Source organism: Nerophis lumbriciformis, linkage group LG03 (genome assembly GCF_033978685.3).
Source record: "Nerophis lumbriciformis linkage group LG03, RoL_Nlum_v2.1, whole genome shotgun sequence".
Taxonomy (NCBI): domain Eukaryota; kingdom Metazoa; phylum Chordata; class Actinopteri; order Syngnathiformes; family Syngnathidae; genus Nerophis; species Nerophis lumbriciformis.
This window is the reverse complement of record NC_084550.2, coordinates 37,934,947-37,959,831: the sequence shown is the minus strand read 5'-3', so window position 1 is coordinate 37,959,831 and position 24,885 is coordinate 37,934,947. Positions and strand designations below refer to the sequence as shown.

Here is a 24,885-nt window from a genome sequence, read left to right as displayed (position 1 = left end):
GTTCATAGCCAAGTTTGTTATCCGCCTTGTGCGCGCCTTTTGTTTGTACCCTTTTGTTTTTGTTTTTTGCCATAGTGTTTAATTAAATCATGCTTTCTCGCTCAATGCCTGCCGTCATCTCTGCATCTTGGGGTTCGTCACCAACAAAATCTGACAAAATGAAGAGTGACACAACACAAATGATGGCCAGTAAGAATTTAAAAACAAGTCAGCTTTTGTCCCCTGAGGGTTAAAAGTCTAAAACTAAATATTTTGTATTCATGTCTGATGCTTCGTATACAAAAATGGAAAAAAAAAAAAAACACGTGAAATGGTAGAATTTTACAAAAAATAAATAAAAAATAGAGACATTGCATCTTCTGAAATAACAGTAAATCATAGTGGTGATAGTGTAGTATAACTAAAGTTTATAAATACTTCCATCTCCAACAAAACCCTTTTTTAAGACCAAACTCCACCTACCATGACCACGACCTCATGTGACCCAGGCAGGAAGGAGGCCTCGGGCGCACTCGTTTCCGGGGGTTCAGTTTCCTCAGTACCAGGAGGCCCGGGCTCACACGGAGGGACAGGTGACGGCACCATGGAGTACAATCAGAAACTGGCGGAAAAACTCAGCATCCTGAACGAGAGAGGGAACGGCGTGTTGATACGCATGAACTACATCAAGAAGGTGAGGGAAGCATCTTCATAGGCCCTCATGCTGTACTGTCTGCTTAAAACATGACTTATAAACATATTACCTGCATAACGCTTCAATTGTGCACCTAAATATGGATATAATATATTATGTACATGATTTATGGACTTAAAGCCCACGGACTATGTGGTTTTGGGGATCATTTCAAGTCAAGAGAAGTACAGCGGAGTGCCTGTGCTTTTTGTGTATATTGCACTTCCTGTCTGATAGTTGTACTCAAAAAATGAGGAAGTGCAACCAGGAAGCGGGTTTAAGTTAGTCAACACGAGTTGCGGTTGGCTCAAACTTTAAAAAAAGATCAAAATGCATTTGGTATGAGCAGCATCACACCTTTGGGTCTGGCATGACACAGTAGAAGTGCGGTCATCATAATCTAATGGGGGCCCTAAGCAGAACTTGAGTTTGATAAAGCACAAACTCATTGTCAAATTATTGTACTTTGTTGTAACTCATAGTACTAATAATTATAATAATGGAAAGAAACACTACTAAGGGCTACTTTGTTCTCTGCTGTTTGTTGTCGTCCACAAGTTGCAGACATTCTCCGTGTGTGTTTAACGCTCAAAATTTTTTTGTCCATCTTAAACATTTTATTTATGTTCAAACACATTTACCCCCGCTATTTAAGAGCATGTGTGAAGTGTTGAGAGCCATCTATAGCGCTAATTTTTGTTGGTAAATGAAATATGATGAGAGATCATCATCATCATACTTCAACTGCTCTACTGCTCCTTTGCTCGTCAACATTGCAAACAAAACTCTGTTATTAATTGTCTTACCATGGATAAATATAGGTTAAACAGATTAAATATATATATATATATATATCAGTGACGTGCGCTGAGGTTGATGGCTGGTGAGGAACTGACTTCATCACAGTCAGATTTACAAACATATGAACCCTAAAGAGTATCTTATTCACCATTTGATTGGCAGCAGTTAACGGGTTATGTTTAAAAGCTCATACCAGCATTCTTCCCTGCTTGGCACTCAGCATCAAGGCTTGGAATTGGGGGTTAAATCACCAAAAATGATTCCCGGGCGCGGCGCCGCTGCTGCCCACTGCTCCCCTCACATCCCAGGGGGTGAACAAGGGGATGGATCAAATGCAGAGGACAAATTTCACCACACCTAGTGTGTGTGTGACAATCATTGGTACTTTAACTTAACTTTACACATACAAACTGTAGCACACAAAAAAGCACATTTAATAAAAAAACATTATTATGGTCTTACCTTTACTTATAAATGCGCCGCTGTTGTGCTGGATTAATGAACCCCCTGATGGGAGTGTTATATCAACTAAAGCCCTCACTTCAACTTTCCACGTGCAAGATTGAATCTATTTAAAAAAGTGTAACCGAGGGTTTATAAATGTCGCCTATAATGTATGAAACTACAAAATAACAAACACGGAGGCTCCAGTTTACACGAGGACCACTTTATTTACCTTCTTTCAAAAACCTCCGCAACATGACATCACATCCGCTCTTAGCGCCTTCAAAATAAGAGCTCAAGGCATATACTGTATAACAGCACATAACAGGAACTTAACATCACAAAGAGGAAAGCCCATGAAAATAGGTTACAAAAGTTATTTAATAAGAAGCCAAAAAGTGCAAAAACAATAATGTTTGTGTTGGAGGAGTTGTGAATTAGGTACACCTGCAGTCTGCAGGTGTACCTAATGTTGTGGCCCTGCAGTCATTCACAACTCCTCCAACACGAACATTATTGTTTTTGCACTTTTTGGCTTCTTATGAAATAACTTTTTTAAATAGATTCAATCTTGCACGTGGAACGTTTAAGTGTGGGCTTTAGTTGATATAACACTCCCGTCAGGGGTTGCCGTGCATTCTACGGCGGGGGTGCAGGAGGCAAGCCTCAGCCAGTGCGTCTTTTGCAGCCGTTTTATGATCGCTCAGCACAAGAAATACTTTACACACATACAGTTGTTGACAAAATACACTGTACATTATATACCTCAGCTAACTAAACTATGGAAATGTATACTATAGTTCATATAGCAATACGGTCTCACTGCACAGCAGGCCAGCAGTTAGCCGAGTCCACAATCCATGTTGAGGCACTGAGTGACGTGCCTCAACTGGCTGCTGATCACTGCACCGTCTCTTCTCAGTATTTGAACGGCAAATGTGAAAATTCAGCGATTTTGAATAGAAATAATCTAAAACTGGTGAACTTAATTGGAAAATAACTTTAAAGTATAATCACTGAATACATAACAATTTAATTATTTTTTTTTCTTTTTACATTTTTTTTCTTTCCGCCTCACCTGCCTCCAGTGACCGCACGTCACTGATATATATAATTTTTGGTGATTTAACCCCCAATTCCAACCCTTGATGCTGAGTGCCAAGCAGGGAAGAATGCTGGTATGAGCTTTTAAACATAACCCGTTAACTGCTGCCAATCAAATGGTGAATAAGATACTCTTTAGGGATCATATGTTTGTAAATCTGACTGTTATGAAGTCAGTGCCTCACGTCACTGATATATATATATATACATACAGGTAAAAGCCAGTAAATTAGAATATTTTGAAAAACTTGATTTATTTCAGTAATTGCATTCAAAAGGTGTAACTTGTACATTATATTTATTCATTGCACACAGACTGATGCATTCAAATGTTTATTTCATTTAATTTTGATGATTTGAAGTGGCAACAAATGAAAATCCAAAATTCCGTGTGTCACAAAATTAGAATATTACTTAAGGCTAATACAAAAAAGGGATTTTTAGAAATGTTGGCCAACTGAAAAGTATGAAAATGAAAAATATGAGCATGTACAATACTCAATACTTGGTTGGAGCTCCTTTTGCCTCAATTACTGCGTTAATGCGGCGTGGCATGGAGTCGATGAGTTTCTGGCACTGCTCAGGTGTTATGAGAGCCCAGGTTGCTCTGATAGTGGCCTTCAACTCTTCTGCGTTTTTGGGTCTGGCATTCTGCATCACCAGAATCATCACCCAACCATGCAAATTTTGCATTTCCTTTGGAAATCGAGGTCCCAGAGTCTGGAGGAAGACAGGAGAGGCACAGGATCCACGTTGCCTGAAGTCTAGTGTAAAGTTTCCACCATCAGTGATGGTTTGGGGTGCCATGTCATCTGCTGGTGTCGGTCCACTCTGTTTCCTGAGATCCAGGGTCAACGCAGCCGTCTACCAGCAAGTTTTAGAGCACTTCATGCTTCCTGCTGCTGACCTGCTCTATGGAGATGGAGATTTCAAGTTCCAACAGGACTTGGCGCCTGCACACAGCGCAAAATCTACCCGTGCCTGGTTTACGGACCATGGTATTTCTGTTCTAAATTGGCCCGCCAACTCCCCTGACCTTAGCCCCATAGAAAATCTGTGGGGTATTGTGAAAAGGAAGATGCAGAATGCCAGACCCAAAAACGCAGAAGAGTTGAAGGCCACTATCAGAGCAACCTGGGCTCTCATAACACCTGAGCAGTGCCAGAAACTCATCGACTCCATGCCACGCCGCATTAACGCAGTAATTGAGGCAAAAGGAGCTCCAACCAAGTACTGAGTATTGTACATGCTCATATTTTTCATTTTCATACTTTTCAGTTGGCCAACATTTCTAAAAATCCCTTTTTTGTATTAGCCTTAAGTAATATTCTAATTTTGTGACACACGGAATTTTGGATTTTCATTTGTTGCCACTTCAAATCATCAAAATTAAATTAAATAAACATTTGAATGCATCAGTCTGTGTGCAATGAATAAATATAATGTACAAGTTACACCTTTTGAATGCAATTACTGAAATAAATCAAGTTTTTCAAAATATTCTAATTTACTGGCTTTTACCTGTGTATATATATATATATATATATATATATATATATATATATATATATATATATACATACACACACGTTAGGTCAGGAAAAAAACACAGAGGTTATTTCATCCCTACAAGCCTGTTCCGCAGGTTTCCCTGAGCAGGAAACAGGCTTGTAGGGATGAAATAGCCTCTGTGTTTTTTCCTGACCTAACGTGTATTCCGCTCTACCCCGGTATTGAGCACTGTATAATGGATAAACCACAGAAACCTTGACATATATATATATATATATATATATATATATATATATATATATATATATATATATATGTGTGGGGGAAAAAAAATCACAAGACTATTTCATCTCTACAGGCCTGTTTCATGAGGGGGGTACCCTCAATCGTCAGGAGATTTTAATGGGAGCATTCGCATACCATGGTTTATATAGGGCACAGAGTGGGTGGGTACAGGCTGGCCTAGGGGCGTGGTGATTGGTTCATGTGTTACCTAGGAGGTGTTTCCGTCTATGGCGGCATGTTGTTACAATTTCGCTGCGCTTGTTGAGGGATGACAGGTCTGGACGGTAGATAATAAACAGTTTCTCTTTCAAGCATAGGTTGCATCTTTTATTACCACTATTGTAAGGTGTGCTGGATGGTAATAAAAGCAATAGTGGTAATAAAAGATGCAACCTATGCTTGAAAGAGAAACTGTTTATTATCTACCGTCCAGACCTGTCATCCCTCAACAAGCGCAGCGAAATTGTAACAACATGCCGCCATAGACGGAAACACCTCCTAGGTAACACATGAACCAATCACCACGCCCCTAGGCCAGCCTGTACCCACCCACTCTGTGCCCTATATAAACCATGGTATGCGAATGCTCCCATTAAAATCTCCTGACGATTGAGGGTACCCCCCTCATGAAACAGGCCTGTAGAGATGAAATAGTCTTGTGATTTTTTTTTTTTCCCCACACATACATATATTGCGCTCTACTACGGTATCGAGCACTATTTTTTGGATAACCTTATTAAGACATATATATATATATATATATATATATATATATATATATATATATATATATATATATATATATATATATATATCTCATGGTGTGGGGTGGTTTTTCAGGAGTTGGGCTTGGCCCCTTAGTTCCAGTGAAAGGAACTTTGAATGCTCCAGGATACCAAAGCATTTTGGACAATTCATTGGGATGGCACTTCAAGTTCATATGTGAGTAAATGCAGGTGGCCATATAGTGTATGAGTGATAAAGTCATGGCCCTCTAGAGGGCACTGGAGGGCCCATAAATGGCCCGATGGTTAAGAAACACTGAACTTTTTGGCATAACTCTAATTTGACCTCTGATTGGCAACCAGTCTAGGGCAGTGATTTTCAACCACTGTGCCGCGACACTAGTGTGCCCTGAGATATTGTCTAGTGTGCCGTGGGAAATTATGCCACTTCACCTAATTGGTCCAAAAAAATATTTTTTGCAAATCAATAATCATAATAATGTGCCGTTGTCTAGTGCCTGTGCTGTGTAGAGCTTGGCAATCCCAATATGCAGAGCACAGCGGGAGACAGGTAAAAAGGCATGTAACTAGGGATGTCCGATAATGGCTTTTTGCCGATATCAGATATTGTCCAACTCTTTAATTACCTATATCGATATCAACCGATACCGATATCAACCGATGTATGCACTCGTGGAATTAACACATTATTATGCCTAATTTGGACAACCAGGTATGGTGAAGATAAGCTACTTTTTTTACAATAATAATAAAATAAGATAAATACATTAAAAACCTTTTCTTGAATAACAAAGAAAGTAAAACAGTTACATAGAAACTAGTAATTATTGAAAATGAGTAAAATTAACTGTTAAAGGTTAGTACTATTAGTGGACCAGCAGCACGCACAATCAAGTGTGCTTACGGACTGTATCCCTTGCAGACTGTATTGATATATATTGATATATAATGTAGGAACCAGAATATTAATAACAGAAAGAAACAACCCTTCTGTGTGAATGAGTGTGAATGAGTGTAAATGGGGGAGGGAGGTTTCTTGGGTTAGTGCACTAATTGTAAGTGTATCTTGTGTTTTTTTATGTTGATTTAATTAAAAAAAAAAAAAAAAAAAAAAACGATACCGATAATAACAAAACCTTTACCGATAATTTTCAATATTACATTTTAACGCATTTATCGGCCGATATTATCGGACATCCCTATATCATACTTGCCAACCTTGAGACCTCCGATTTCGGGAGGTGGGGGGCGTGGTTAAGATATATATATATATATATATATATATATATAAGAAATACTTGACTTTCAGTGAATTCTAGCTATATATATATATATATATTTTATTACATATATATATATATATATACTGTATGTATGTATATATATATATATATATATATATATATATATATATATATATATATATATATATATATATATATATAAATAAAAGAAATACTTGAATTTCAGTGTTCATTTATTTACACACATAACACTCATCTACTCATTGTTGAGTTAAGGGTTGAATTGTCCATCCTTGTTCTATTCTCTGTCACTATTTCAGAACACACACATTATACAAATATACATTATAAAATCAATAAGAAAACGGGAGCTCTAATTTGGGAGTCTGAATTAGGATCAGAAGTTCCTATATAAACATTGCGCACTCACGTCGCCTTTTTGTATTGATTACTGCAGCTGTGCACTGGATTCATTCACAAATACAAACTACAACTCACAAACACTTTAGAGTTAGGCTCCACCATCAGAATGTGTACTTAAACTTATAAAGATCACATGGATATTATTCAGTGAGTTGATTCACCAAAACTAACCTGTTATACAGGAGGAAAAAGCACACAGGACGTTTCAATTGTTCACAGACTGGTCGCGCTCATCAGAATGACAAGACACTTCCGGTCTGCAGGTGATCGCATTCAATTGGGAAGAAACGCCCTACTGCCCCCTACTGACCAATGTGAATACTGATAAATCTGTAATGACAGCTCCAAAAACGAATTGAAACCACAAAATAAAATAAATAAATCAACACAAAAATGTGACACATTATGGGTGGGTCACATATGCATGTACAGTAGATGGCAGTATTGTCCTGTTTAAAAGTGTCACAACATTGCTGTTTACGGCAATGTTGTGAACAGGCTGTCAACATGTCACTCAGGTCCGCATGGAGCTGGAGGGGGCGTGGCCTCCAGCTCTGCCTGAATTTCAGGAGATTTTCGGGAGAAAATTTGTCCCTGGAGGTTTTCGGGAGAGGCGCTGAATTTCGGGAGTATCACGGAAAATCCGGGAGGGTTGGCAAGTATGCCCTATATGTAACGCTTAAACCAAAAATTAATACAAAAGGCAAGTCCCGCTGGGAAAAGGCACTGAACCATAGGGATGGCTATGTAAAACAAAAGTAAAACTGACCTGGCTACAAAAGCAACAAAAACAGAATGCTGGACGACTGCAGAAACTTACAGCGTGTGGAGCAAAGACGGCGTCCACAAAGCACATCCGCACATGACATGACAATCCACAATGTCCCCACAAAGAAGGATAGCGTATGCACAACTTAAATAGTCTTGATTGCGAAAACAAAGCAGGTGTGGGCAATAGCACTCAAAGGAAGGCATGAAGCTGCTACAGGAGAACACCAACAAAACAGGAAAAGTCACCAAAATAACAGCGCAAGACAGGAACTAAAGCACTACAAACTCAAAATAAGGCACGACAACCTGGTGGAGTTTCATTTTTTAACCTTTTCTGCTGGTGGTGTGCCTCCGTATTTTTTTTATGAAAAAAAATGTGCCTTGGCTCAAAAAAGGTTAAAAAACACTGGTCTAGGGCAGGGGTCGGCAACCCGCGGCTCTAGAGCCGCATGCGGCTCTTTAGCGCCGCCCTAGTGGCTCTCTGGAGTTTTTTAAAAAATGTATGAAAAATGGAAAAAGATGAGGGGAAAAAAATCTATTTTTGTTTTAATTTGGTTTCTGTAGGAGGACAAACATGACACAAACCTCCCTAATTGTTACAAAGCACACTGTTTGTATAAAACATGCTTCACTGATTCGAGTATTTGGCGAGCGCCGTTTTGTCTTACTAATTTTGGCGGTCCTTGAACTCACCTTAGTTTGTTTACATGTATAACTTTCTCCGACTTTCTAAGACGTGTTTTATGCCACTTCTTTTTCTGTCTCATTTTGTCCACCAAACTTTTAACGTTGTGCATGAAAGGTGAGTTTTGTTGATGTTATTGACTTGTGTGGAGTGCTAATCAGACATATTTGGTCACTGCATGACTGCAAGCCAATCGATGCTAACATGCTATTTAGGCTAGCTATATGTATATATTGCATCATTATGCCTCATTTGTAGCTATATTTGAGGTCATTTAGTTTCCTTTAAGTCTTAATTCAATGTATATGTCATGACACACAATCTGTATGTAATATGGCTTTTAATTTTTTGCGGCTCCAGACAGATTTGTTTTAGTATTTTTGGTCCAATATTGCTCGTTCAACATTTTGGGTTGCCGACCCTAGACTCTAGGGTGTACCTGAAGTGAGCTGGGATAGGCTCCAGCTGCCCATGTTTTACTGACCAAACCGGGTGCTTTTCTATTTTGCCATAATAAAAAAAAAATCTATCCGCAACACGACTGTTAGCAGTTAAACAGTTACCCTTTTCATCTGAAAATTGGCAAATTCTTTGTTGCAGTTGTGTGCAGACGTCAAGCTCCGGCCAGCCATCCTTACAGAAAAATCAATGGAGCCTGCCATCAAATATATCAACAAAAAGTTCCCAAACATTGATTTCCGAGGAAACATCGTAAGTATTTTGATTTTTTTTTAATGTTATTTGGAAAACATCATTATCAAGCACAAATTGCTCTGACTCATTCTAGCAAAACCTGAGCAGCATCCAAAAGCAAAAGTCTGCAGTGATGGAGGCCACGACCAGCTACTACGACTCTTTTCTGGACGTTATCGAGTTCAGGGTAATTCTACTTATTTCTTTATGGTCAGAGAATATGGTACAAACATGCATAAGACTTTACATTAAGAGGCATCAGGTGTTTGCATCATTCAACCTGTCCTAAAAAAAAGTAGGAAGAAGTAGAATAGAATTTTCTCCCATCTCTGTGTCAGCAATTTGTTCACATTGGTACACATTGTTATGCTCTTGAACGCATCATAATAATACCCTCAATTCCCCCCAAAAACGGACTAACTCGCTGGAATATAAAGACAATATAACATACATCCATAAACGTGGATGCATATGCAAAAGTGCAATATATTTATATTTATTTATATCTGCACCTTATTGCTCTTTTATCCTGCACTACAACGAGCTAATGCAACAACATTTTGTTCTTATCTGTACTGTAAAGTTCAAATTTGAATGACAATAAAAGGAAGTCTAAGTCTAAGTCTATTGATAATCAAGATACAGAATGTGTAATCATAAATAACCTTTTCAGCGATAAAAGGACGAAAATGAGTGTGAAAGATTTTTAAATAAAACCAAAAAAAAAAGGGGTTAAAATGCATTTATAAATAATAAATACAAAAGTAAAAGACAAACATTGTACAGTATGGTGTAGGCTTATATACGTAAGGGTTTTCACACAAATTACACTTAAAGGCCTACTGAAATGCAATTTTCTTATTTAAACGGGGATAGCAGGTCCATTCTATGGGTCATACTTGATCCTTTCGCAATATTGCCATATTTTTGCTGAAAGGATTTAGTAGAGAACATTGACGATAAAGTTTGCAACTTTTGGTCGCTGATAAAAAAGCCTTGCCTGTACCGGAAGTAGCAGACGAGTAGCGTGACGTCACAGGTTGTGGAGCTCCTCACATCTGCACATTGTTTACAATCATGGCCACCAGCAGCGAGAGCGTTTCGGACCGATAAAGCGACAATTTCCCCATTGATTTGAGCGAAGATGAAAGATTTGTGGATGAGGAAAGTGAGAGTGAAGGACTAGAGGGCAGTGGGAGCGATTCAGATAGGGAAGATGCTGTGAGAGGCGGGTGGGACCTGATATTCAGCTGGGAATGACTAAAACAGTAAATAAACACAAGACATATATATACTCTATTAGCCACAACACAACCAGGCTTATATTTAATATGCCACAAATTAATCCCGCATAACAAACACCTCCCCCCTCCCGTCCATATAACCCGCCAATACAACTCAAACACCTGCACAACACACTCAATCCCACAGCCCAAAGTACCGTTCACCTCCCCAAAGTTCATACAGCACATATATTTCCCCAAAGTCCCCAAAGTTACGTACGTGACATGCACATAGCGGAACGCACGTACGGGCAAGCGATCAAATGTTTGGAAGCCGCAGCTGCATGCATACTCACGGTACCGCGTCTGCGTATCCAACTCAAAGTCCTCCTGGTATGAGTCTCTGTTGTCCCAGTTCTCCACAGGCCAATGGTAAAGCTTGACTGTCATCTTCCGGGAATGTAAACAATGAAACACCGGCTTTGTTATCCGGCACAACAGTCAAGGGGTGCATTCTACGGCGGGGGTGCGTTATACGGCACAACACCTGCCGCAAAACACCGCTTCCCACCTACAGCTTTCTTCGTTGTTGTCTCCATTGTTCATTGAACAAATTGCAAAAGATTCACCAACACAGATGTCCAGAATACTGTGGAATTTTGCGATAAAAAAAGACGACTTAATAGCTGGCCACCATGCTGTCCCAAAATGTCCTCTACAATTCGTGACGTGACGCGCAGGCGTCATCATACCGAGACGTTTTCAGCAGGATATTTCGCGCGAAATTCAAAATTGCACTTTAGTATTGGAATGTGTTGCAATGTTAAGATTTCATCATTGATATATAAACTATCAGACTGCGTGGTCGGTAGTAGTGGGTTTCAGTAGGCCTTTAATGGAGGGGCCAGTGCCTATGATTTATGGCAGGGGTCCCGAAACGGATCCGGCCCGCCAGCGTCCAAAATCCGGCCCGCGGGAAGTCCCAAGTAACAAAAAAAAAAAATATATATATATATATATATATATATATATATATATATATATATATATATATATATATATATATATATATATATATATATATATATATATTTTCATTTTTATTTTTTTAAATCTGTCCTTTGTGTCCGCGTCCAAAATCTGGCCCGCAGGAAGTCCCAAGATAAAAAAAAAAAAGTTTTTTTAATTTAAAAATAATTATTTTTTGTTGTTGTTTTTTTAAATATATATATTTTTTTAATCTGTCCTTTCTAATCAATTGTCTACCGCCATATCTATTCTGTTTTTATTTACCATATACACAATGTGCCAACTTCACTGGTTTTGGGGTTTGGTATAATTCAGGAAATTTCAAATAGGAAGACAGACATAATAGATAGATAGATAGATAGATAGATAGATAGATAGATAGATAGATAGATAGATAGATAGATGGATAGTACTTTATTGATTCCTTCAGGAGAGTTCCTTCAGGAAAATTAAATTTCCAGCAGCAGTGTACAAAATTGAGATCGAATTTAAAAAGTTAAACGTAAAAAGTAAATAATGGGGGTATAAATGGAAACAAAATAGAAAACTATTACAATAGAATAAAAATAAAAAGCAACAATGAGAATAAAAATATAACAGTAAAATAAGAATATAACTGTTAAGATAGAGTTCAAGGGTGGACCCCGGGATGCAGAGAATGGAGGCAAGTTACGCGATAACAAATGAAAATATTTAATAAGTCCAAAATGGTAACTAAGGGTGATGGGGCAAAAGTGCACACCATGGGAAATATAACAAAAGTAGTCTCTTTCAGAGGTTGGCGGAGCAAAGGTCAGGACGCACACAGCGTGGCAAAAACTAGTCCTCTCAAAACAAGGTGGCTAGGAAAACAAAAACACAACGAGGTCAATATTACAGAAATATGCGAAGGGCAACAGACCAGGGAAGCAGAATCAAGGTAGCACATGTCAGAGCAGAGTTCAGGAACAATAACCGGCAGGGACCAGCTGGTGGAGGCACAGTGGAAGAGTGGCCGTGCGCGACCCGAGGGTCCCTGGTTCAATCCCCACCTAGTACCAACCTCGTCATGTCCGTTGTGTCCTGAGCAAGACACTTCACCCTTGCTCCTGATGGGTGCTGGTAGCGCCTTGCATGGCAGCTCCCTCCATCAGTGTGTGAATGTGTGTGTGAATGGGTAAATGTGGAAGTAGTGTCAAAGCGCTTTGAGTACCTTGAAGGTAGAAAAGCGCTATACAAGTACAACCCATTTATCATTTATCATTTAAATGCTACCAGGAAGTGATTAGCAGCAGGTGTGCCTCGTTGGGGACAAAAGACTGAGGAAGAAACTGAAAAAACCAATAGAGAAGGCAGGGAGAAGACAACAAACATAACAATAACAAAGAAACTAGGCAGTAGTGACCATGTTATGAAAAAGTATTGCACTGTTATTGTTTTGCATCCCCTGTCATCCTAGTACACTCCCTCCCCCCTAATGATAATAATGGCACTTAGCATGTAAATCTATAGCTTTATAACACTGGAAGGCATTAAAAGAGAAAGTACAAAAGCGGGCAAAACATGAAGGAAGGCAGGATTGTTTTATAATAGAATAGAATAGAACATAATGCCTTTTATTGTCACTATACACATGTCATATACAATGAGATTAAAAGTAAGTCCGGTATCAGTACGACAGTATACAAATATGCAAAACATAGGAAGGAAAGAAAAAGAAAAATAGTGCAAAGGGAGGTAAGGTGCACAGTCCAGTCCTGAGAACGAATGTCCTGAATGTGTTGTTTAAATATTATACTACAGAAGCATTCAGACTGTGGGTGGAAAGTAAAAATTGCACACAGAGAGGTGCTAAACTATAAAATCAGTGCCTATGAGAGTTCACCGTGGTTATGGCTTTAGAGAAAAAACTGTTCTTGAGTCTGTTTGTCTTAGACCTGATGACTCTGTAGCACCTTCCTGAGGGCAGCAGGTCAAACAGGTTAAAGCCATGTTGAGAGCTGTCCTTGATAATGTTGGTAGCTCTGCTGAGGCAACGAGAGGTGTAAATGTCTGTCAGGGAGGGGAGAAGGCAGCCGATGATCCGCTGTGCTGCCTTTACCACTTTCTGGAGCCTCTCCTCGTCTGCAACGGTGCAGCTGCCGTACCACGCTGTGATGCAGTATGTCCGCAGGCTCTCAATGGATGAGCGGTAGAAGGTCAGCAGCAGGTTGGAGTCCAGGTTGTACTTCTTAAGGACTCTCGCTGCTGAGCCTTCTTAGTGATGGCAGTAGTGTTATCTGACTAGGAGATGTTGTCAGAGATAAGGACGGGAGCCTCTCCACACACTCACCCTTGATGTAGAGGGGGGCTAGGTCAGTGCTGTGTTTCCTGAAGTCGACGTCCTTGGTTTTCTTGGTGTTCAGAGCAAGGTTGTTCTCTGAACACCAGTCTGCCAACTTCCGGACCTCCTATCTGTAGGCTGCCTCGTCCCCCTTTGAGATGAGTCCGACCACCGTAGTGTCGTCCGCGAACTTCACTGAGGTTATTGTTGTGGGTCGGACTGCAGTCGTAGGTGTAGGTGCAGTACAGAAGAGGGCTCAGCACACAACCCCGTGCGGGTGAAGGAGAGGTGGGGGCCGAGTCGCACAGTCTGGGGCCGGGTGGAGAGACAGTCCTTAATCCAGGCATAAATGAGGGCGGGAGGACGAGAGTGACCAGTTTTGTAATAAGGATGTCCGGTATTATTGTATTAAGGGCAAAACTTTAATCCACAAAGATTATCCGGACATAGCTCTGCTGTTGCTCCAGGTGGTGTAGAGCAAAGTGGAGAGCCACAGTGATGGCATCCTCAGTGGATCCGTTCGCCCGATGTCCGACGATAAATGTCTCTGCTCTGACTCCATGGTTTGATTTCACATTTTTAAGACTAATGCAGATCTAAACTACACAAAACAGGTACCAATAAAGTCCCCTTCCACACAATTATCCAACATTGTAATAACATTTCTATGTCAGAAAAGACAAACAAAAAACATAGGTTCCCTTTAAACAAAGATAAAAAAATTCAGGATACATAATTTTAGACACTATGTTCAGCAGCATACAGTCGTGGTCAAAAGTTTACATACACTTGTAAAGAACATAATGTCACGGCTGTCTTGAGTTTCCAATAATTTCTATAACTCTTATTTTTTTGTGATAGAGTTATTGGAGCACATACTTGTTGGTCACAAAAAACATTCATTAAGTTTGGTTCTTTTATGAATTTATTATGGGTCTACTGAAAATGTGACCAAATCTGCTGGGTCAAAAGTATACATACAGCAGTGACGTGCGGTGAGGTTGATGGCTGGTGAGGCACTGACTTCATCACAGTCAGATTTACAAACATATGAACCCTAAAGAGTATCTTATTCACCATTTGATTGGCAGCAGTTAACGGGTTATGTTTAAAAGCTCATACCAGCATTCTTCCCTGCTTGGCACTCAGCATCAAGGGTTGGAATTGGGGGTTAAATCACCAAAAATGATTCCCGGGCGCGGCGCTGCTGCTGCCCACTGCTCCCCTCACATCCCAGGGGGTGAACAAGGGGATGGGTCAAATGCAGAGGACAAATTTCACCACACCTAGTGTGTGTGTGACAATCATTGGTACTTTAACTAAACTTTAACTTTACACATACAAACTGTAGCACACAAAAAAGCACATTTAATAAAAAAAACGTTATTATGGTCTTACCTTTACTTATAAATGCGCCGCTGTTGTGCTGGATTAATGAACCCCCTGATGGGAGTGTTATATCAACTAAAGCCCTCACTTAAACTTTCCATGTGCAAGATTGAATCTATTTAAAAAAGTGTAACCGAGGGTTTATAAATGTCGCCTATACTGTATGAAACTACAAAATAACAAACACGAAGGCTCCAGTTTACACGAGGACCACTTTATTTACCTTCTTTCAAAAACCTCCGCTCCACTCCAACGTGTCAAAATTCCGCTCTTAGCGCCTTCAAAATAAGAGCTCAAGGCATATACTGTATAACAGCGCATAACAGGAACTTAACATCACAAAGAGGAAAGCCCATGAAAATAGGTTACAAAAGTTATTTAATAAGAAGCCAAAAAGTGCAAAAACAATAATGTTCGTGTTGGAGGAGTTGTGAATTAGATACACCTGCAGTCTGCAGGTGTATCTAATGTTGTGGCCCAGCAGTCATTCACAACTCCTCCAACACGAACATTATTGTTTTTGCACTTTTTGGCTTCTTATGAAATAATTTTTTTAAATAGATTCAATCTTGCACGTGGAAAGTTTAAGTGTGGGCTTTAGTTGATATAACACTCCCATCAGGGGTTGCCGTGCATTCTACGGCGGGGGTGCAGGAGGCGAGCCTCAGCCAGTGCGTCTTTTGCAGCCGTTTTATGATCGCTCAGCACAAGAAATACGTTACACACATACAGTTGTTGACAAAATACACTGTACATTATATACCTCAGCTAACTAAACTATGGAAATGTATAATATAGTTCATATAGCAATACGGTCTCACTGCACAGCAGACCAGCAGTTAGCCGAGTCCGTCCATGTTGAGGCACTGAGTGACGTGCCTCGACTGGCTGCTGTTCACCGCACCGTCTCTTCTCAGTATTTGAACCGCAAATGTGAAAATTCATCGATTTTGAATAAAAATAATCTAAAACTGGTGAAGTTAAATGGAAAATAACTTTATAGTATAATCACTGGATACATTTAACAATTTAATATATATTTTTTTCTTTTTAATTTTTTTTTCTTTCCATGATGGCAGGTGAGGCCCTGCCTCACCTGCCATCATCTAGTGACTGCACGTCACTGACATACAGCAATGTTCATATTTGCTTACATGTCCCTTGGCAAGTTTCACTGCAATAAGGCACTTGTGGTAGCCATTCACAAGCTTCTGCTTGAATTTTTGACCAATCCTCTTGACAAAATTGGTGCAGTTCAGCTAAACCTTTTCCCCTCCAAACATATTGCTGGGTATTGTGGCCAAAAAGCTCAATTTTTGTTTCATCTGACATCACATGGACAAAGATAAGACCTTCTGGAGGAAAGTTCTGTGGTCAGATGAAACAAAAATGTAGCTGTTTGGCCACAATACTCAGCAATATGTTTGGAGGAGGAAAGGCGAGGCCTTAAATCCCAGGAACACCATTCCTACCATCAAGCATGGTTTAGTATTATGCTCTGGGCCTGTTTTGCTGCCAATGGAACTGGTGCTTTACACAGAGTAAATGGGACAGTGAAAAAGCCATGACATTATGTTCTTTACAAGTGTATGTAAACTTTTGACCACCACTGTATATATCTTGGAAACACCACGATCTTACAAATATATTAAAGTGTTCAACGTTGAGCAAGCATATGTGTGTTTTAAACGTGGTTTTTGCTTGCTCTTGTTGTATTATGCTACTTTTCTGTTTTACATCCACCAAATTATATACTTCATAATTACATTTTTTTTTTTGACAAAAGCATAAATAAACCGATTTCCACCCTCTCTCTCCTGCCTCCCATTTAATCTTTATCCAGTATTACATTTGCATATAGAGTGGATCATATCCTGACTTGGAAAATAGTTGATGTTCCCCCAAATATGATATTTGGTGCCATTTTTTACACTTTCACCCGTATGGAGATTGCGTCCAGGTAGAGGTATTGTCTGTATTCATGAGATAGTCTATAACAATAATAATATGATGGTTAATATAAGCATTTTTTTTTTTACAGGGATTAAATAATTTGTGCGAATGTTGATTCACATTTTAATAAAGTCCTTTCTATCTGCTGCAGGACCACGTCTATGAGTTGCTGAACACCATAGACGCCTGCCAGTGCTTCTTTGATATTGTAAGTACGTGTTATTGCTCGGTATTACAAATAAGTCCTTTTAAAAATAAGACTGAGTTGAATTGTGGATTTTAGGCTGTAAATTTTGACTTCACCAAGAGCTACTTGGACCTGATCGTCACGTATGCCTCTGTCATCATCACCCTCGCTCGCATTGATGAGAAGAAGGCTCTGGTGGGCATGTTCAACTGTGCTCATGAGATGATAAAGGGCAGCGGGTGAGACTAACTCGGTCCTGATGCAAGGTTCTTCTGAATACAGTCATGGTGTAAAGAACATAATGTCATGGCTGTCTTGAGTTTCCAATCATTTCTACAACTCTTATTTTTTTGTGATATAGTGATTGGAGCACATGATTTTTATCTGCTCCAATCACTATATCACAAAAAAATAAGATCATTCGGTTCTTTTATGAATTTATTATGGGTCTACTGAAAATGTGAGCAAATGTGCTGGGTCAAACGTATACATACAGCAATGTTAATATTTGCTTACATCCATCCATCCATCCATTTTCTACCGCTTATTCCCTTTGGGGTCGCGGGGGGCGCTGGAGCCTATCTCAGCTACAACCGGGCGGAAGGCGGGGTACACCCTGGACAAGTCGCCACCTCATCGCAGGGCCAACACAGATAGATAGACAACATTCACACTCACATTCACACACTAGGGCCAATTTAGTGTTGCCAATCAACTTATCCCCAGGTGCATGTCTTTGGAGGTGGGAGGAAGCCGGAGTACCCGGAGGGAACCCACGCAGTCACGGGGAGGACATGCAAACTCCACACAGAAAGATCCCGAGCCCGGGATTGAACCAAAGACTACTCAGGACCTTCGTATTGCGAGGCAGATGCACTAACCCCTCTGCCACCGTGAAGCCCTATTTGCTTACATGTCCCTTGGCAAGTTTCACTGCAATAAGGCGCTTTTGGTAGCCATCCACAAGCTTCTGCTTGAATTTTTGACCACTCCTCGAGACAAAATTGGTAAATTCAGCTAAATTTGTTGGTTTTCTGACATGGACTTGTTTCTTTAGCATTGTCCACACGTTTAAGTCAGGACTTTGGGAAGGCCATTCTAAAACCTTCATTCTAGCCTGATTTAGCCAATCCTTTACCACTTTTGACGTGTGTTTGGGGTCATTGTCCTGTTGGAACACCCAACTGCGCCCAAGACCCAACCTCCGGGCTGATGATTTTAGGTTGTCCTGAAGAATTTGGAGGTAATCCTCCTTTTCCATTGTCCCATTTACTCTCTGTAAAGCACCAGTTCCATTGGCATCCAAAACAGGCCCAGAGCATAACACTACCACCACCATGCTTAACGGTAGGATTGATGTTCCTGGGATTAAAGGCCTCGCATTTTCTCCTCCAAACATATTGCTGGGTATTGTGGCCAAACAGCTACATTTTTGTTTCATCTGACATCACATGGACAAAGATAAGACCTTCTGGAGGAAAGAGAAAAAGTGCCTAATTGCAGTGAAACTTCCCAAGGGACATGTAACCAAAAAATTAACATTGCTGTCTGTATACTTTTGACCCAGCAGATTTGCTCACATTTTCAGTAGACCCATAATAAATTTGTAAAAGAATCAAACTTCATGAATGTTTTTTGTGACCAACAAGTATGTGTTCCAATCACTCTATCACAAAAAAATAAGAGTTGTAGAAATGATTGGAAACTCAAGACAGCCATGACATTATGTTCTTTACAAGTGTATGTAAACCACGACTATACATCTAATGAGTTGTTTTATTGCACCCTGCAGTGACCCCTCCTACCCACGCCTCAGCCAGATGCTTGTGGAGTGTGAGCATCCCTGGAAGAAGCTCACTGTGGAGTTTGGACCTCACACCAGGGTGGGGACTGTTTGAACAACTCCAACTTTCATGTGATTACAAGATGAATGTTAACCTTGGTGATTGTGTTCCCCTCCAGGCAGTGACAGCAGCACTGCTGTCTCTGAGAATGATCTACCCAAGAAGGAACCTACCGGCCGAACAATGGCGGTGCAACCAGCTCCTTAGTCTGCTTAGTTCTACGGCCACCATGATGGATCCAGTCTGCTGTGACACTGTGAGTCCCGCTACTTCACCTATAGATTAAACCTTTTTTTCAAACTAATGTTGGATGCAGTTAAGTGGATGGATTGGTAAGTAGCCAGATAGGTAAGTACAAAACCCAAACCAAGTGAAGTTGGCCCGTTGTGTAATTCGTAAATAAAAACGGAATACAATGATTTGCAAATCCTTTTCAACTTATATTCAATTGAATAGACTGCAAAGACAAGATACTTAACGTTCGTTGTTAATTTTTGCAAATATTAGCTCATTTGGAATTTGATGCCTGCAACATGTTTCAAAAAAGCCTGCACTAGTGGCAAAAAAGACTGAGAAAGTTGAGGAATGCTCATCAAACACTTATTTGGAACATCCCACAGGTAAACAGGCTAATTGGGAACAGGTGGGTGCCATGATTGGGTATAAAAGCAGCTTCCATGAAATGCTCAGTCATTCACAGACAAGGATGAGGCGAGGGTCACCACTTGGTGAACAAATGCATGAGCAAATTGTTTAGGAACAACATTTCTCAACCAGCTATTGCAAAGAATTTAGGGATTCACCATGTACGGTCCGTAATATCATCAAAAGTTTCAGAGAATCTGGAGAAATCACTGCACGTAAGCGGCAATGCCCATGACCTTGGATCCTTCAGGCGGTACTGCATCAACAAGCGACATCAGTGTGTAAAGGATATCACCACATGGGCTCAGGAACACATCAGAAACCCACTGTCAGTAACTACAGTTGGTTGCTACATCTGTAAGTGCAAGTTAAAACTCTCCTATGCAAGGCGAAAACTGTTTATCAACAACACCCAGAAACGCCGTCGGCTTCGCTGGGCCCGAGCTCGTCTAAGATGGACTGATGCAAAGTGGAAAAGTGTTCTGTGGTCTGACGAGTCCACATTTCAAATTGTTTTTGGAAATTGTGGCTGTTGTGTCCTCCGAAACAAAGAGGAAAAGAACCATCCGGATTGTTATAGGTGCAAAGTTGAAAAGCCAGCATCTGTGATGGTATGGGGGTGTATTAGTGCCAAAAGCATGGGTAACTTACACATCTGTGAAGGCACCATTAATGCTGAAAGGTACATACAGGTTTTGGAGCAACATATGTTGCCATCCAAGCAACGTTACCATGGACCACGTGTTACAACAGCGTGGTTTCATAGTAAAATAGTGCGGGTACTAGACTGGCATGCCTGTAGTCCAGACATGTCTCCCATTGAAAATGTGTGGCGCATTATGAAGCCTACAATACCACAACGGAGACCCCCGGACTGTTGAACAACTTAAGCTGTACATCAAGCAAGAATGGGAAAGAATTCCACTTCAAAAATGTGTCTCCTAAGTTCCCAAACATTTACTGAGTGTTGTTAAAAGGAAAGGCCATGTAACACAGTGATAAAAATGCCCCTTTTTTTTTACAATGTAATGCTGCCATTAAATTCTAAGTTAATGATTAATAGCAACAAAAAAAATATGTTTCTCAGTTGGAACATTAAATATCTTGTCTTTGCAGTCTATTCAATTGAATATAAGTTGAAAATGATTTGCTAATCATTGTATTCTGTTTTTATTTACCATTTACACAACGTGCCAACTTCACTGGTTTTGTAGGTCAGTAATTAGGCAAGTAGATGGATGAATGGATGGATGGTTGGGAAAAACATCAATTGGGTATTGTCGGAGGCAGATATTTACATATATCCGAATTTAAGTGTTACTTCTTTTATTTCATAATCATATTACAAAACAGCTAGTGTTTTTCTTCCAATTGTGGTCTTTTGGTTGTCTGCAAAAACTGTGTGCTTAACCTTGAATGAGGAATGTAAGAAAGAGAGATACTCCTTTCTCTTATCTAGCCTTATTCCCAGGTGCGGGCAGGTAGGTGGATGGATGTTGGGTGTATGGTAGGAACACAGATTAATTGATAGGTAGATAGGTAGGTGAATGGATGGATGCGTGGGTGGGTTGTGGAACTAATTCTCCTCTAAATGTGTGGTCCTCTTCACTGCCACCTTCTTCTGCACCTTTTTGCACCTCCTCAAATATAATTGTTCTATATTTCTGCCGTTATTTCATGTCATGCGTCACTCTTATGCATGCCTGGAGATGTTCTTACACAGTTTATTCACCTCTATGGACCTGCAGGCGCGCTGTTAATGTTTGCTATGAAATATGATACATGAGACGACGCAGTGTGTTTTCGAAAGGCTCCTCAAAAAACTCATCATTTGAATGCGAGAGTGGATAGAACCAACACAATTCAATTGTTCAAGTGTCTTTCTTTGCGTGCATGTTACATGGGAGGCTGTTGTGATCTATCATGGTTGGCAGTTAATAAGCCTGATGTACCCCCCACCCCCCCTCCACACCTTTCACAGATGGCATGTGAATATATGCCTTTGGAGGTGATGGAGCGCTGGATCCTCAGTAAGTCATGAATACCATTAGTGTCATTCTTGGGAGGTCTGCTTTATTGTCATGTGGATAAATATCATCCACTCCCTTGTCCCTGCAGTCGGCTTCCTTTTGTGCCACAGCAGCCTGAACAGCGACCAGGCCTCTCAAGAGCTGTGGAAAATGGCTCTGCGGAGCGGCCTGTACGTCACCCTCACCAGAGACCAGCTGCTGAGCATACACAAAGTCTCAGAGGACCTCTTTGACAGCATCAAAGGGTATGGAAATCCACCACAGTAATACATACACTGTACTGCACTCTATATTCCCCTCCATTTTTAAACACATTTCAATAGCACTATACCGTACCCTGTTTTTTTAATATTATCACAAGTATATGTTTTATCATACAATATTCATGATGTGTTCATAAAGGTACACATCTGCAAGTTAAGAGGCTGCTAACAAAATCAGAATCAGAAATACTTTAATAATCCATCCATCCATCCATCCATTTTCTACCGCTTGTCCCGTTCGGGGTTGCGGGGGGTGCTGGAGCCTATCTCAGCTGCATTCGGGCGGAAGGCGAGGCACCCCCTGGACAAGTCGCCACCTCATCGCAGTACTTTAATAATCCCCGCGGGGAAATTAAGATTTTCAGAACAATCCCATTCAAGAGCAGACAACATTACAGGGAGACAGAACAGGATCGCTGACGGGTGTCAGAGTGTGTTGGTGACGAACCCCAACATGCAGAGAAGGCAGGCTTTGTCGAGCAGGAAAACATGATTTAATTTAACACTATAACCAAAAACAAACAAAAGGGTACAAACAAAAGGCGCGCACAAGGCGGAGAACAAACTTGGCTACGAACAAAACTAACACTTAGACAGAAACTATGGACATAAAAAACTACACTTACGTGGCAAGAAACGAGACTATGGCATGAGCAGAGTGAACAGAAGTAGACACAGCTACAACGACAAGTATAAATGACAGGTAGTAGCGACAATAATCCAGCCCTGACTGGAGGACAAAGCAGATCTAAATAGCAGTTGGCTGATTGACACCAGGTGTGGCCCTGTACCAATCAGCCACAGCTCAGGGGAAAAAAAACACTCAGGGATACAAGCAGGAAATAAAGACAACATAAGAGCGCCAACAGGAAATAAACACAGACAGAGGAAAAACTAAAACATGACCAAACTGTCAGGGACACGTCTGACAGTAGCCCCCCTTCCGATAACGGATACCAGACATTATAGCAACCCCCCCCAAAAAAAAAAAAACAGTCCAAAGTCACGGAAGGGTGGAGGGAGGACAAGGCGGTGGGCCGCCAGGCCAGGTGTCCCCGTAACCAGCGGGGAAGAGTCAGGTGGCGACGGTGAGTTGAACGCCGCCGCAACTGGCGAGGCGGTCGCCCGTGAAACGACCACATCTGTGGCCGACAAGAGTATGGTGGCACCCTCTGCTGACCCACCGGAGAGGGTGGTGGCGACCCCTGCTGGTCCACCGGAGAGGATGGTGGCGACCCCTGCTGGTCCACCGGAGAGGATGGTGGCGACCCCTGCTGGTCCACCGGAAGGGGATGGTGACGCCCCCTGCTGCTGGCCCACCGGAGTGCATGGTGGCGTCTGCTGGCCCACCGAAGAGGGTGGCGCCGTCTGTTGGTCCAAAGGAGAGGATGGTAGCGACCCCTGCTGGTCCATCGGAGAGGATGGTGGCGACCCCTGCTGGTCCACCGGAGAGGATGGTGGCGACACCTGCTGGTCCACCGGAGAGGATGGTGGCGACACCTGCTGGTCCACCGGAGTGCATGGTGGCGACCCCTGCTGGTCCACCGGAGTGCATGGTGGCGACCCCTGCTGGTCCACCGGAGTGCATGGTGGCGCCCTCTGCTGCTGGCCCACCGGATTGCATGGTGGCGTCTGCTGGCCCACCGAAGAGGGTGGCGCCGTCTGTTGCAGACCCACTGGGGTGAGAAGTAGCTGTCCCTCCCCGGGCTGCACAGCTACTCATAGACCCCCCCCCTCAAGGGACGGATCCCAGATGTCCTCCGAGAAGCCAACACAGGACAGGGATGGGTGGGAGGGATTACAAAACGAGGCAAAGCATTTCCTCGATTCGGCCATCAATTTTAAAGCATTGTTAAGCCTCTCCGCCATAGAAATCTCCGCGAGGTTAATGTGGTGCTGGATTATTCTGTCAGAGTGTGTTGGTGACGAACCCCAAGATGCAGAGATGGCAGGCTTTGTCGAGCAGGAAAACATGATTTAATTTAAAACTATAACCAAAAACAAACAAAAGGGTACAAACAAAAGGCGCGCACAAGGCGGAGAACAAACTTGGCTATGAACAAAACTAACACTTAGACAGAAACTATGGACATAAAAAACTACACTTACTGTGACGTGAAAAAACAAACACTTACGTGGCAAGAAACGAGACTATGGCATGAGCAGAGTGAACAGAAGTAGACACAGCTACAACGACAAGTATAAATGACAGGTAGTAGCGACAATAATCCAGCCCTGACTGGAGGACAAAGCAGATCTAAATAGCAGCTGGCTGATTGATACCAAGTCTGGCCCGGTGCCAATCAGCCAGAGCTGAGGGGAAAAAAACACTCAGGGATACAAGCAGGAAATAAAGACAAAATAAGAGCGCCAACAGACAGAGGAAAAACTAAAACGTGACCAAACTGTCAGGGACAAGCCTGACAACGGGTCTGCCAACCTCTGGCAAATTCAGTCCAAGCCTGGTCCCAGGAGAGGGGTCCAGACTGAAAAAACCCTCATAGCCATAGCACAAAGGACATTAAAGACATTAAAAGAGCAGAGCTGATGCAACCAGTCACTTCTACACAGCCACAAAAGTAAAACAACAACAACAAAAACTAAAAAACATATACACTGTGGTGGCCTGGGCGGTGCTC

The 24,885-nt window shown here is 41.4% G+C and overlaps 1 protein-coding gene across 1 annotated transcript in view; it reads left to right on the top strand.

Moving 5' to 3' along the window:
* Positions 1–516: 516 nt before the first annotated feature.
* The window catches only part of nckap1l (NCK associated protein 1 like), a 110,265-nt gene continuing 85,896 nt past the window's right edge, over positions 517–24,885 (top strand). The window contains exons 1-9 of the mRNA XM_061929048.1: positions 517–673; positions 9,289–9,399; positions 9,476–9,568; positions 17,429–17,485; positions 17,561–17,703; positions 19,257–19,347; positions 19,427–19,564; positions 21,935–21,983; positions 22,072–22,228. Of these exons, the coding sequence (XP_061785032.1) occupies positions 584–673; positions 9,289–9,399; positions 9,476–9,568; positions 17,429–17,485; positions 17,561–17,703; positions 19,257–19,347; positions 19,427–19,564; positions 21,935–21,983; positions 22,072–22,228 (929 nt within the window). The 5' untranslated portion in view covers positions 517–583. The remainder of the gene's footprint in view (positions 674–9,288; positions 9,400–9,475; positions 9,569–17,428; positions 17,486–17,560; positions 17,704–19,256; positions 19,348–19,426; positions 19,565–21,934; positions 21,984–22,071; positions 22,229–24,885) is intronic.